Genomic DNA, 14779 nt, shown 5'->3' with positions numbered 1-14779 from the left:
GGAAATTGATTCCCTGGACTTTATTCTTGGCCACATACAATAGCACAACCAGATATTCCCTTATTTTGGTCATGAGCTGTTCCATATCATTTTGAAAGTATTCAGGTATATCCTTTATTATGTTGTAAATCTGAATGACTGATTTTAGAGCATTATAACTGGAAGAAATTAAGCTAATGATATTGGCCTGATGATAGGTATGTTTTGATATAGTCCTATAGCTTAGGCATGAATATTTCAAGTTCATATTACAGATCCTGGAAGTGAGGTCTCCACTTTTTATCCTTCTCTCATTTTTTACTTCTTAATTATGGTGAATACAATTAAGTGGAGACCCCCATATTGGATATGAAGTCAGTATCACAAAGGGGAGTGGATTTTTTTTAACCCAAATTAGCTTTCTTAAGGAAGACTCGATTTCTCTGTTCCTCAAACTATAGATATAAGGATTCAGCACTGGGGTTACCACTGTGTACATGACTGATGCAACTGTGCCCTTCTGTGCTGAGCAGGTTGAGGGAGGACTGAAATAAACACAAAAGGAAGTCCCAAAGAATAGAGAAACTACAGAGAGATGAGAGCTACAAGTGGAAAAAGCTTTCTGCTTCCCCTGAGTTGAGGGGATCTTCAGGATTGTCGAGAAAATATGTGTGTAAGAGACAATCAGGCAAAGCACACAAACCAGGCCTGCAAGACCCCCAATGGTGAAAATTACCAGCTCGTTAATGAAGGGATCTGTGCAGGACAGACTCAGAAGTGGGTTGATGTCACAGAAGAAGTGTGGGATCTTATGGTCTGCACAAAAGGACAGGCTGTTCATCAAGAGTGTGTGTAGGAGAGAGTGGAGGGCATTCATGATCCAGGATGCAGAAACTAGGAGGACACAGAGCCCAGGGCTCATGAACATGATGTAATGGAGGGGGTGACATATGGCCACATAGTGGTCATAGGCCATGACGGCCAAGAGGAATGCCTCCAACATCACAAACAACATGAAAAAATACAGTTGTGATAGGCACCCTGCATATGAAATGACATGATTCTGGATCCATATGCTTGCCAGCATCTTGGGGACTGTGGTTGACATGAAGCAGGCATCAGCAAGAGAGAGGTTGGCCAGGAAGAAGTACATGGGCGTGTGGAGGTGAGCATCAGCAATGATGGCCAGAATGATGAGGAGGTTGCCTGCCACTGTGACCAGGTACATGGACAGAAACAGACCAAAGAGGACTTCCTGTTGTTCTGGCTGCTCAGAAAGCCCCAGGAGGTAAAATTCTGAGATGCTGGTCAGGTTTTCCCACCCGAATTGCCTGTAAACAGAAAGTTGGGTTAATAGAATGAAATTGGTAAGCCTTGGTTTGTGAACTCTGAAAATTATGCAGTATTCCAATGTTAATCTTCTAGTGTGAGAAGGAATCATATGAAATAACCAATATTTCACTGCTTAGGACCTACAAAAATGGCAGTTTCATATAGTTCAATTGAGTATTTGCAAATGCCTGTGCTTTCTGCCATGGGAAACCAAAGATTTGTTTGCAGTGGGAAAGAGGTTTCTTTCTTTCTTTCTTTTTTTTTTTTAAAGATTTTATTTATTTATTTGACAGACAGAGATTACAAGTAGACAGAGAGGCAGGCAGAGAGAGAGGAAGGGAAGCAGGCTCCCTGCTGAGCAGAGAGCCCGATGCCGGGCTCGATCCCAGGACCCTGGGATCATGACCTGAACCGAAGGCGGAGGCTTTAACCCACTGAGCCACCCAGGCACCCCAAGAGGTTTCTTTTAAAAAAAAATTATATAAGCATTAATTCAATGCATGTACTTTAAAGCTACGTTGGAGTTGTTTGTTTGCATAACTCCTGTGGTACTCATGTGGACATTGTGACATTAACCCATCCAAAGACTTCACAGGTCAAATAAATCTTTAGCATATTTTCCCAATATTTTGAAAAGCATGGCTATTGGAAAAAAGGTTTGGAATTGTTGAAAAACATATCTAATGCTGAAATCATCATCACCACTATCTATACAGCTGGACTGATGAGAAACCTGGATGCCATTATAGACCAATTTTTCTTCCTCCTCATCTGTATCCAAATACTACCAAATCCTGGTGATTTTACTTTCTCAACATAGTGAAAATTTACCCATTTAAAAAAATTTATCCACTGTCCTTGGTCCCAGCTGTCACTACCTTTGTTCAGGATACTCATTTATCACTTAGATTAAGGCAGTCATTCTTCTAGCCTGTAGGCATACCCATCTGTCATCTGGTCTCCTCACCACAGAGAGAGTGGGCTTTCTACAAATCATATCTGATTTTGTCACTCCACCTGAAAAATTCTTCGGGGGTTTTCATTACTCTCAGGATAAGCCCTAAACTTCTTTATATGGCCTGAAGACCCTTGTTCATACTGGCGCTTATTATAGATGTCTCCATTGACTCATGAATTCCTTCTCCATTCTATATCCTAAGAACAATTATACTTTCAATTATTTAGAAGATCTAGATACTTTTTCACATTTGGGCTTTTTTCCATCTTATTTTCTTGTGCTAGAATAGTCTTCCCTCATGTCTCAGCTTAGATGTCATTTCTTTGAGGAAGTCTTCCCTGACTTACCCTCTTTATAACTAACTCAGGTTCATGCCCCTTCTGGTCCTGCATGTCTCCCATTACAGCATGTGTCACTCCAGATTGTGACCACCTATTTACTTGTCTGTGTCCTCCATTCTACTGTATCTTTGAGAGCAGCTTAAGAAAATGTCATCTTGTTCATCTTTGAAATCTAGCATTAGCCCTGAGCCTGATATAACATAAGTGCTCAGCAAGTATCTGTCATGTTAATAAATAAACTTCAAAGAATAGAAAGAATTGAAAGGGAGATTGGTTAGAAGTAATATCAGGCAGAGGGAACAGCCTGCACCTTTTGATTAGTAGTTACACATAGCTTTGAGTTCATAATGTCTTGGCCATAGGAATTTGCAGAAAACATTATGGTGACAGAGACACAAAGATGTCAAACAAAACAAATATACTACATAAAATTCTGGGAATGGAGCACTCTTTCATCTGAGGAATTAATTCACAGAATGTTTTCCACCTTGCTCCTGTTCCCCTCCAAACTTAAGCATGTCCTATGCATTTGTCAGCCCTAGCTGCACCCACTGGAATTACTGTTCACCAGGCAATAGTGGTATCTTATTCTCTCCCTGACCATATATATTTCTCACCAAACTATCTTTCTCTTGTATGTAGATACTGCATGGCATGTTGCACACTGCTCCCCTTCCTTATTAAAAAACGTATCAAAGGAAAAAATAGAAAGCACAGAAACAGCACAGTAAACATAAGTAAACTCTGCTAAAGATGGTAGTGCAAATGGTAGGAAAGGAAAGGGAGATTGAACAGATCGTATTGGGACAAGCTGGTTGACTCTATGGGGAAAGTGAATTTAGACTGAATGATCAGGAACATTCCCATCTCCTATTCCTACATTGGTCCTCACAGTGTTTACTGAATAAATTTCAGGTGGTTAAAGTGTATATATATATATACAACTATAAAGCGACCAGAAAAAAATACCACATAATAGTTATTTGATCTTGGAACAAGGATGGCCTAAGTAAAAAACAATGGAAGCATTGAAAAGAAAAGGAAAAGAGAATTTGTTTAATCAGATTAAATTTAAAAATTATCCTTTTAAAGAAAAAGATCACACACAAAGCGAAAAGACAAAAAAAGTGGGGGGTTATTTTTAACGTATATTATAGAAAGAATTAATATTCTTAAAAGAGTAATCAATAATTTTAATGAATTGGTAAAAGATAACCTACCCCTATAGAAAAATGAATAAGTAACCACTAACTCTCTAGTCACATCCAGCAAGTGTAAAACCTGGACCCAGGCTCACTGTTTAATTGCAAGACCTATTCTTTCCACCCCACTCCTGGTGTCCTTAAGTCACCACAATTTGTCTGTTAGCAGGTGATACCTGCAAGGTCACCTGCTGTGTGTCATTGGCTGAAATGTGATCATGATAGGTGGTCTTTCCCCCTCTCTCTTCTAGGAGTCGCCACAATACTAGATTCTATAATCTCCAAACCCTTAGAGCTCTCTGTGTAGTGGGGGAATAGTGGGACTAGCTGCGTGTTTGTACACAGCTGCATTGGTTGACTTTCCCTATGCCCTTTCTAACCACAGTTAACTTCTGTGGCTCCTTGACCTCCAGAGCTTTTGCCTTTTCCACTGCCTGGAGCTGACCCTCCCCTTTCCCTCCATCAGGACGGAGGTGGCTTATTAGCTCAAGGCAGATCAAAAGGGTCTCAGCATCTTCACTCTTATCAGTCTTGTCTCTTGACTATTTCTGGCTCATCAGACAGAAACCCTAACTCCCCCCACTAGCTTTCCTCTTAGCTAAGTCACAGATTAGAGACCATGTGCCGTCCTTTCTTTCTATGTTTGCTTCCAACTTTGAGGCCATCTCTTGTAAAACATAAAACTCATTCAGAGCATTGTTTTTCCACATTGGGGATTTCCCCAGGCTTGCTATAAAATATAACTCCTGAGACTCAAAACAAATTCATTCTCATATTCTATATGGCTGCATGCTTTTTTAACATACACTTTTTGTGGTTGATCGATTATAATTTTTAGTGAACTTAACTTGGAAGCCCTCTGAACTCAGGTTCACATTTGAAAACAGAAATGAAATTTAGAGAAGCCCTGTTCCCCACAGGTGAGGAAAGGAACATCCAGGGAGGAAAAAAGTAAAAGTTACAATGTTAGAAACAAGGAATAATGTGGTAGTTGGGGACTGAATGATCAGGAATATTTCCAAGTCCTATTCCTACATTGGTTCTATATATAACAGTTTATTCCCACCTCCCAAAATAATATTTTGTATGTTTATTAAAAATCTCTGGAAGAATAAACAGGAAACCAATAATCTAATAATCTAACAAGTGATTACTTGTTAGAGGTATGGGAATTGGGTGGATGAGACACAGGAGAGGGAGAGAGATTTTCATACATATCTTTTACGTCATTTTGAAGTTTGAACTACATGAAAGTAGTACTTATTAAAGAATAAATTAATTGAGGAAACCATTCTCCAAAACCAAACCAAGGGCTCATAAAATGTATAAAGTGAAAGACAATGCAGTATAACGTAGCCTCTCTTTACTGAAGATTCTGTAAATAACAGATAAATTTCTTTAGCTGGAGCCATATCCTTTTAATGCCTTAATGTGGTGTGTGGGCATGATTGTGTATGTTGTGTGTTTGTACATGTGCGTGGTGTGTGTGTGCATTTGTGTGCCCTTCTAAGGTTAGAGGTTGAGTGAAAAGGATCATCATGGAATTATTTGGAGAGAAGTCACTGCTGATTCCTGTGCTCTGTTCTCCTTAAAGCACAATGACTCTCACTGTCTATAAGAGTTCAAGGACCTGGGTCTCTGCTCTAAAGCAATGTATATCATCACTGTTGTCACATAGCTGTTCGTGAGAGATGGGCAACCAGATGACTACAGTGTGGAATGGACACAGGAGAAAGGGGGAGAAAAGAGGCAGAACGGAGTCATGTATCTTCCTCTCTAGCTCTTACCTGGTTGTTCTTGCCAGTCACTAAGGGTGTAACTGGAAGGCTTTCATCTGCTTCACATACCTCTCTCCCACTCTGGATGGTTAGAGGAAGGAGACAGAAGCATCTTTTAGAGGCACCAAAAGGAAATTTGCTTCATGTTGTGGATGTGTTGAATGATTCTTGCCATTACTGCATTTGCTCAAATTTCTCTTTTTTGTCTCACTTTATTAGAGAGCTTTTAATTTTGGTCCATTCTGTGAAAAAGGTACAAGATTTCCAGGTTGATTATGACCATGCCAACATATGTCATACTGGGATGCAGCATTCAAGGAATACCACATGGAGCTTGATAACCACCATGAAACACCCCTGATATTTAATTCAGAATTTTGCTAATGTCTGCCCCTTTTACTTGTTCATAGGACCCATGAGAAATGTGTTCTAGTAATTTCATCAGCATCTTTGGAAGTAAGTTTCTGCTATTCTTAGCTATAGGCAGGACCAATCTCAAGATCCATCAAATTAAAGATAATTAATTCTATGAAATACCAAAACCCAAAAGGACTGAGAATCCAATGTTGTATCTCTGTTGTAGGCTGGTCTGGGAGACACTAAGGTATTAAGGACCTGCCATCACACCTCTGTGGTCTGGGTAGGATCCTAGCATTTTATTCACCAGCAACACAGGGACATCTTTCAAGGCTTGCTGCAACCATCAGAGATTACAGCCCCAGTGCTTCTCATTAACTCTAGACAGTGAGCAATTGTCCTCAGAGGACACAAGGTTCTTATATTATTCCTTTCTTCAGAAATAAAGAGGTGTAATTTTAGAAAAGGAATACTTTTCCTGCTTTGATTTTTGCCTAAACCCATGGGCCAATGCCACATATTTTAAATTTTCCCATGACTTCCTGGAAAACCAGAGGAGGAATGGAATATGATAGCTGTGATTTATGTTACTAGTGTTAAATAACAAAATTCAACCAAGTAAATTTGAAGATATAATTGGCTTTATTAAATAACTCATGAATCAGACAACTCCCCAAGTAGCAAGTAGAGAGGCACTACAAGGAGTTTTACAAAATGGAAGGTTTTCATGGTAAGTGGGTGCAGACCAAGAAAGTTACTAGCAAAAAAAAAAAAAAAAAAGGATTGTTCTAGAAGGGGTTGTTTGCTTGGGGGAAAAGCAAGGGGTCTTATCATGTAGATGACCTCCTCTTTCTTTGGGAGATGCTGAGGGCCCATGTGGCGATCTCATTAGGGCAGATTGAAAAATTTCTGACTGACCAATTAAGACTACATTTCTAGGGGAAGTTGAAACTGCAATTAGATTATATATTAAGCATCAGTTTGGGAATGCTGACACCATTTTGGACTCTCTTTTTTTGAACACTATCAAGCTATTTGTGGAATTCTTCAGCATCTACTTCAGTCTGCACTGGATAAATTTGGGTTGACAGATTGAAGACAGAAACAGAGAAGGATAATTTCTCTCATTTGTATCAAAATTTGCTAACTTCTATGAGCTCATGTTTCCCATCTCTGAACTATAACTCACGCTCTACTAAGGGCTGAGAGTTCACTCTGCTTGTCAAAGTGTTAGCCATGGCTCTGCAAGTGCATGCATCCTGATATACTTAGATATCCCTTAGAATTTTGTATCTTTTCAGTGGGTCAGTGGTGGAGTTGAGGGAAGAGCATTCCTCATGAGGAAACTGGGCTCAAATTCCATCTTACTAGACCTGCATCTTACTAATTAAAAGACATTGAAAAGTCACTTTACCTTTTGGAGATATGACTTTCTTATCTGTAAAGGAAGGCTAATTTCTTCTATGCCACAGGGCTATTTTGAAAATTAAAAGACACAGGGGGGCCTGGGTGTCTCAGTCTATTAAGTATCTGCCTTTGGCTCAGGTCATGATCCTGGGGTACTGGGGTCAAGCCCCACATCAGGCTCCCTGTTCAACAGGGAGCCTTCTTCTCTCTCTCCTTCTGCCCCTCCCCCCACCTGGCTCATGTTCACACACACACACTCTCTCTCTCTTTCAAATAAATAAACAAAATCCTAAAAAAAGGAAAATTAAAAGACACAATAATATGTATATTACAGTAAATACATACAACTGCATACAAATGTATATTTGATATTTAATGAAGTTATTTACTTTTTCTAAGCCTGCATGGCATGTTTTAAATTTCTTTTGTAGCACTTATATATCATTCTTTTCCTTCTGTTGGCTATTGTTTCATTGTTTTGAGTTGAGTGCCTACTCAACATTACTGTGACAATACACTGCTATGTGCTTTAGCTGTTACAAAAAGGAGACAGATATGTAGCTTGACATCAATTCCAGAATGTACAAGTGTCTTACTTCCCCCACTAGAATCCTCATTCTGCATCATGGCTCCTTTTCTTGAAATTTTGTTGCGCTACAAGACTCTCAGGTTTGAATCTTATACTCTTAGATGATTTTATCTATTTCCATAACTTTACTTATCACTACATTATGGTCCATGTGCTATTAATTTTACTCCAAAATTTCATATCTTTCATTTTACTATTTTATTGAATACCTCCATGAAAATGTCCCATAAGAACTCTTAAAAACATGGAATTAATTTTTCTTAAATGACTTTCTTGCTTACAATTTTTATTAAATGCATCATTGAATTTTTAGTGAAACCTTAAGCTCTTAAAGATATCTCCTTACTTACTACTTTCATAATAATTATTGTTTTCTATAGTTTCTATTTCCATTACCTTTGTATTTACAGTTGACCCTTGAACAACTGGGGGTTAGAGACACCAATCCCTTACACAGTAAAAAACAAAACAAACAAACAAAAAAACTGCTAGTAGCTTTTGATTCCCCCAAATTTTAGCTGCTAATAGCCTACTGTTGATTGGAAGCCTTACTGATAACACAAAAAGTCTATTGACACATATTTTGTATGTTGTATTATATACTGTATTCTTACAATAAGCTAGAGAATATAAAATGTTTATTAAGAGAATCATAAGGAGGAGAAAATACATTTATAGTACTGTTCTATAAAAATTTTATGCATAAGTGGACCTGTGAGGTTCAAAACCATGTTTGTTCAAGAGTCAACTGTGGATCCTCTTTCTCTATCTTCATTATTTTTTTAGATTTCTTTGAGCTGTATAATTAAACTCCTGGTCTCACCAATCCTATGCTCCCATACTGTTCTTGGTCTACCCAATTTTAGTTCAACACAAACCCTCATTATTGCCTCATGCAGAGCTTTTATTTTCAATCAGTCAATCATCTATCTATCTACATAATACCATAAATACCCCTAGACCCACCATGCAACTTGAGAGTTAGGTCTTTAGTAATAACTCGTATCTAACTACATGGTATACCCAGGTGCATTCTCCTGACTCTCCACTCTTGAATTTCCTCTCATACTGAACCCTGTGCTATCTTTGCCTTTCTTTTGTTTATAGTACACTGTTTTTGCATATATATCTATTCACAGAAAGTTTGTTTTTTGTTGGTTTAGCTATTTTTAGCCTTAAAAAGGGGTATCAGTAACAATGTTTGGGGATTTACATTTTTAAATATTACTATTATGTTACTTAGATTCGGTAAAATTGTAGCATGTCTCTGCAGGACATTCAGAAAAAGGAATTCCTCTACTGGCTGGAGAGATAACCCAATTACCAAGGACGTGTTGTTGCCTTCACACAATGAGGGGCAAGGAGGACCATGTCTAGAACTATGCCTGAGGTGAAATTTTTTTTAAAGATTTTATTTATTTATTTGATGGGGTTGGGGGAGAGTGCACAAGCAAGGGGAGTAGCAGAGGGAAAGGGAGAAGCAGGCTCTCCCCTGAGCAAGGAGCACAATGTGGGGCTTGATCCCAGAACCCTGGGATCATGACCTGAGGCGAAGGAAGTGGCTTAGCTGACTGAGCCACCCAGGTGCCCCACTGAGGTGACTTTTGTATTTCCATGTCCAATAATAGAGATTAACAGGAACTACAGCAACCAAACAACAACAACAACAACAACAACAACAACAACAACAACAACAAAGGTAGTATTATTGTGGACTGAGATCCCTCAGGAGTGAAGTTTTGGGTCATCTCAGCAGGTGAAAACCAAGTGGCATCTATTTTGACAGCTCTACTCAGCGACATGAACATCAGACATGTGATCATCCCTCTTCTGAGCTTCCAGTTTCTGGTGACACCACCTTTCCCTTTTGTACCTATGGGGAGTAAATGCCTTCTTGCAGTTAATAGTCTCTGGACCTTCACATCCATCTTTTTTTCCTATGGTCTTTTTCAGGACAAATCTATGTATCTACTTCCCTTTATTTATTTATTATTATTTTTAAAAGATTTTATTTATTTGACAGACAGAGATCACAAGTTGGCAGAAAGGTGGGGGGTGGGGGGGGAAGCAGGCTACCCTCTGAGCAGAGTGCCGGATGTGGGGCTCCATCCCAGGATTCTGGGATCATGACCTGAGCCGAAGGCAGAGGCTTTAACCCACTGAGCCACCCAGGAGCCCCTCCAAGTTTTATTTAAGATCAACTTAGTTAACATATAGTGTAGTATTGGTTTCAGGAGTAGAACTTCGTGATTCATCACTTACATGTAACACCCAGTGCTCATCACAAGTGCCTCCTTAATGCCCATCCCCCATTTAGCCTATCCTCCCACGCCCCCCCCCCCCCGCAGAAACCCCTGGTTTGTTCACTGTAGTTAAGAGTCTCTTATGGTTTTTCTCCCCTCTTTTTTAAATCTTATTTTATTTTTCCTCCCCTTCTTCATGTTCATCTGTTTTGTTTCTTAAATTCACACATGTGAGAAATCATATGGTATTTGTCTTTCTCTTACTGACTTATTTCACTTAGCATAATAGCCTCTATTACTTCCATCCACCTCATTGTAAATGGCAAGATTACATTCTGTTTGGTGGCTGAATACCACATCTGAATGTGGTATATATAATGGCAAGATTACATTCTGTTTGATGGCTGAATATATATATACAACATCTTCTTTATCCATTTATCAGTTAATGGACACTTGCACTCCTTTCATAGTTTGGCTAATGGTAATAATGCTGCTGTAAACATTGGGGTGCATGTAGCCCTTCAAATCAGTACTTTTGTATCCTTTGGAAAAATACCTAGTAGAGCAATTGCTGCATTGTAGGGTAGTTCTATTTTAAACTTTTTGAGGAATCTTCATACAGTTTTCCAGAGGGCACCAGTTTGCTTTCCCACCAAAAGTGCAAGAGGATTCCTTTTTCTCTGTATCCTCGCCAGCATCTGTTGTTTCTTGTGTTTCTACTTCCCTGTATTAAATCTTCTTGGTATCAAAATACCAGATGTGATTTATGTTTTCTAAATGGGCCTGAACTGACCCAAACTGATATACCAGCTATATACAGCAGCCTTTTCCAGACTTAGTCAATCCCTGGGCATTGGCATGTAAAATAATTTAAATTATAGTGTTTAAATTATCCCAGGACAGAGTCAAAGGGAAATGGGTGAGACAATGACTTGACATGCAGGTACAGTGATTTTTTTGCCTTTTATATATACACGTAGATTCTTATGATTACTGCAGGATACAGTAGAGGAGGTTAACTTACCTTCCCCAAATTAAACAAAAGAATAATGTGAGACTGATATAGAGTAGCTATGTGGTATGGAGTTCTCCTAAGAACCTACATTGTCAGGTCTTCTTTTATACACTCTTCCTTGGCACTTAATATTTCACTATGGGAAATATTTGAAACATCTCATACCATTTGGCCTTCTTAATCTTACCCACAACAACAAAATTAATCTTGTTGCATTTGTCATACTATTGTCATATAATAAACATATTATTGTGGGACTCAAATATTCATTTCATACAAATTTATTAAATAATTACTATATGTCAGCATGTCTCAGTACTGAATACACTACAGTGAACAAAACAGACCCCAAATCTTCATACTCTCATGGGGGAGAGACAGGCAATACATTTATAGAACATTTTTATTGGCCAACCTTGAAAATTCCCTACGTTTTGGCCAATCATTTACACAGATCATATGCATATGTAATCAAATCCTTTTTGGTTGAAAAGAAGATAACTGGGATAGTTCTCATCCTTGGTGATCTAGACACCCAGAAAGCATTAAATGGTGAATGATGTCACCTTCCAACATCCAAATTCTTCCAACATGAACAATTAGTTGACAATGTGAATTATCTACAGAAAAAAAATAATTTTATATTTTCACTGGCAGTTAAAAATAGAAGATAACAAAACAGCTTGTATACTGTTCTAAGATACACTCAACTTCTTTCTTCCTGATGTTACCCTGTTTGGAAATATGATACTTAGGGACAATCACTTATATATTATTAACATTTTGAGAAAGTTTTATAATTTCCTCATGAATTGAATCAAATCATAGGTTTTGGGGTTCCTTGGTGGATAGTGACCCACTGGATTAACAATTTCTGTTTAGCAACTATCACTTAAATGTCAGGGCTGATTATTCAGAATCAAAGTCTCATCTTCCCTGATGGAGAAATGAGGTCACATCATTTTCAATACTGCTCTTTTATTCTGCATTTATTTGGCACCCCAGTTTTTTGTCACTGTAAATTTATTTCATGATGTAATTAAGTAAGTCAGAATATTTTTTACTTTAGAATGCAGTAACTCAATTAATGAGTGTCATTTTGTTAAGATTATAGGCAGAATCTTATACTCTTTAGAAACAGTCTAGTTTAAGCAATGATACAGTAAGAACAAAAATCTCTGCCTAGGTAATTTCCTTTAAAGATTTTACTGGATGGGTATAGAAAGTCTAGTCTGATTATGGCTATCATTATGAAATTACAGTTCAGAGTGATATTTTCATTTGTTCATCCCATTTTCCAACAAGAATCATGGATACACTTTATATGACCAAGACCATGAGAAGTACAGTGAAGTCTTAAGACACTTTTTACCCTCAGTGGCTTGTAAGCATAGTAGGGGTAATTAACATAATAGTAATAATCAGACATTTGAATAGTGATTTATAACCTTTAAATCATGGGCTATTGTGATCCTCACATCCTGTGGCCATGCTGGACAGATATTATTATTCCCAGTATGTTGATGTAGAAGCAGAACCTCAGACCTTTTCAACTTCACTCTGATTTGAGTAGCTTATCTGGGACATGAACCCAATATTTCTGTGCTGCCTAAAGGATAATAATCTGTACAAGGTGATAAATTAAATGAGATATATTATAAACTGTTTCTAGATTTCAGAGAAGAGGACTTTGTAGCTGAAAAGATCAAAGGCAGCTTTGTGGAGGAGATGAATATTAGGGCTAGATTTCCAAGTGCACCCAATTAGTGACTATATTCTCCAATATCACATTGGTTATGAGGAGATTCTCTTGCTGAATAGTATCCCCAAGGCAGCCTTCATGTCTCGGTTTCTCAGACTATAAATGAAAGGATTTAACATTGGGGTCACTGCCATGTACATCACAGTTATGATTGCATCCTTGAGGCTGTAACTAGTTAGAGGGCGGAAATACATGCCCATGACTGTCCCATAATACAGAGAAACAACTGTGAGGTGGGAACTGCAGGTAGAGAAGGCCTTGAGCACACCCTTGGTAGATGGAACCCGTAAAACTGTGGAAAAGACATGAATATAGGAGATGATGATGCACAGTAATGGCATGGAGAAGACTCCAACCCCTAGGTACATCATCCGCACATTAAAGTGGATGTCAGAACAGGATAGCTTAAGCAGAGGGGTAATGTCACAGTAGAAGTTGGCTACTTCCTTGTTGCCACAGAAAGACAGACCAGCTGTGAGCAGAGTGTGGGGGAGGGCATTGGCATTTCCAACCACCCAAGACCCAACAACTAGGAAGACACATGTCCGTGGGCTCATAATTGTTGTGTAGTGAAGTGGGCGGCTGATGGCCACAGCACGATCATATGCCATTGCAGCCAGGATATAGCTATCTGTGTTACCCAAGGCAATCATAAAATACAACTGTGTTAGGCATCCTCCAAAGGAGATGGCTTTGCTGCCTAAGACATGGTTGGCTAGCATTTTAGGGATGGTTACAGAGGAGAAGAGGATGTCAACAAAGGAGAGATTGGCAAGGAAAAAATACATGGGGTTGTGAAGGCGAATGTCAGAGCGAATGGCCAAGATGATGAGCAGGTTTCCAATCAATGTGATGGGATAAATGAACAGGAAGAGGATGAAGAAGAGGTCTTCCTGGTCCTGCTGACCAGTAACTCCCAGGAGGATGAATTCCAAGGTAGAGGATTGGTTGTCTTCTCTCATGGCTCCATTGTTAAGAAAGGGGAGAGGAATCCAGAAATATTAGCGAAGTTACTGTGATGATCTTCCTTATCCATCGGTTTTGGTTCAAGTGACCAGCAATCTCTATGAAGCATTTGCTGAATCCAGGGATAGCCAACATTTTGGGCAATTATCCTTGCTCATCCATGGGACTGATCAACAATTAGCACTTGACAAAATGTCTAAGAAGTGAGCAATCTGTGAATCAAAGATGCCCACCCTCCTCCATCCCAGAACCATCCCTCAAACACCTAGGATTTAGTCAATTAAGCAATATTTTTTATATTGTATGTGCTAGATACTTTGCTAGGCTTATGGAAAAAATATGTGTAAAATACAATTTTTAGTCCACTTATTCAACATGTTAGACATAGTCTTTGCTCTCAGGGACTTTACAATATAATGGAAAAACCAAAAGTCACAATGCCAATTTTATTACACTTGACAAAGAAAGGGTAGTATTTTGGAATATATGACAAGATACGCCCGTGCAAAGGATATGTTATTACAAGGACAAACCATGAACTTGGGAGTTGTCCAAATGACCAAACTAATAGTGATCCCAGGCCCAGGAAATAGCAGGTGTCTACAGTGACATTGGATGATTGTAAGACACTAGGATCACTGGATTTATGTCCTAGTAATAACAAGCCTAGGGAATTTCCTCCCCAAATGTCCCTTTTTCTAAGAATTTCACCACCTCTTTTGATAGGGAGTACCTCTTGGGAGAACTCTCTAATATCAATAATCACACAGCTGTCTCTTCTCTTTCTTTATTATTTCTTTTGTTGAGTCATCCAACTCCCTAGTCATTTCAGCTTGTGCTATGAAAA

At 38.7% G+C, this 14779-nt stretch overlaps 2 protein-coding genes across 2 annotated transcripts; both read right to left on the bottom strand.

The window, feature by feature from the left end:
• Positions 1-304: 304 nt before the first annotated feature.
• LOC111151417 (olfactory receptor 1G1-like) lies at positions 305-1420 on the bottom strand. Its single transcript, XM_022509408.1, has one exon. The coding sequence runs from the start codon at positions 1418-1420 to the stop codon at positions 305-307; it is 1116 nt and encodes a 371-aa protein (XP_022365116.1).
• Positions 1421-12998: 11578 nt separating this feature from the next.
• LOC111151730 (olfactory receptor 1A1) lies at positions 12999-13928 on the bottom strand. The gene has a single exon (XM_022509897.1). The coding sequence runs from the start codon at positions 13926-13928 to the stop codon at positions 12999-13001; it is 930 nt and encodes a 309-aa protein (XP_022365605.1).
• Positions 13929-14779: the final 851 nt, after the last annotated feature.

The sequence above is a fragment of the Enhydra lutris genome, unplaced genomic scaffold (assembly GCF_002288905.1).
Source record: "Enhydra lutris kenyoni isolate GAN:26980312 unplaced genomic scaffold, ASM228890v2 scaffoldscaffold26, whole genome shotgun sequence".
NCBI classification, from domain to species: Eukaryota; Metazoa; Chordata; class Mammalia; order Carnivora; family Mustelidae; genus Enhydra; species Enhydra lutris.
This window is presented reverse-complemented; position numbering and strand designations above follow the sequence as displayed.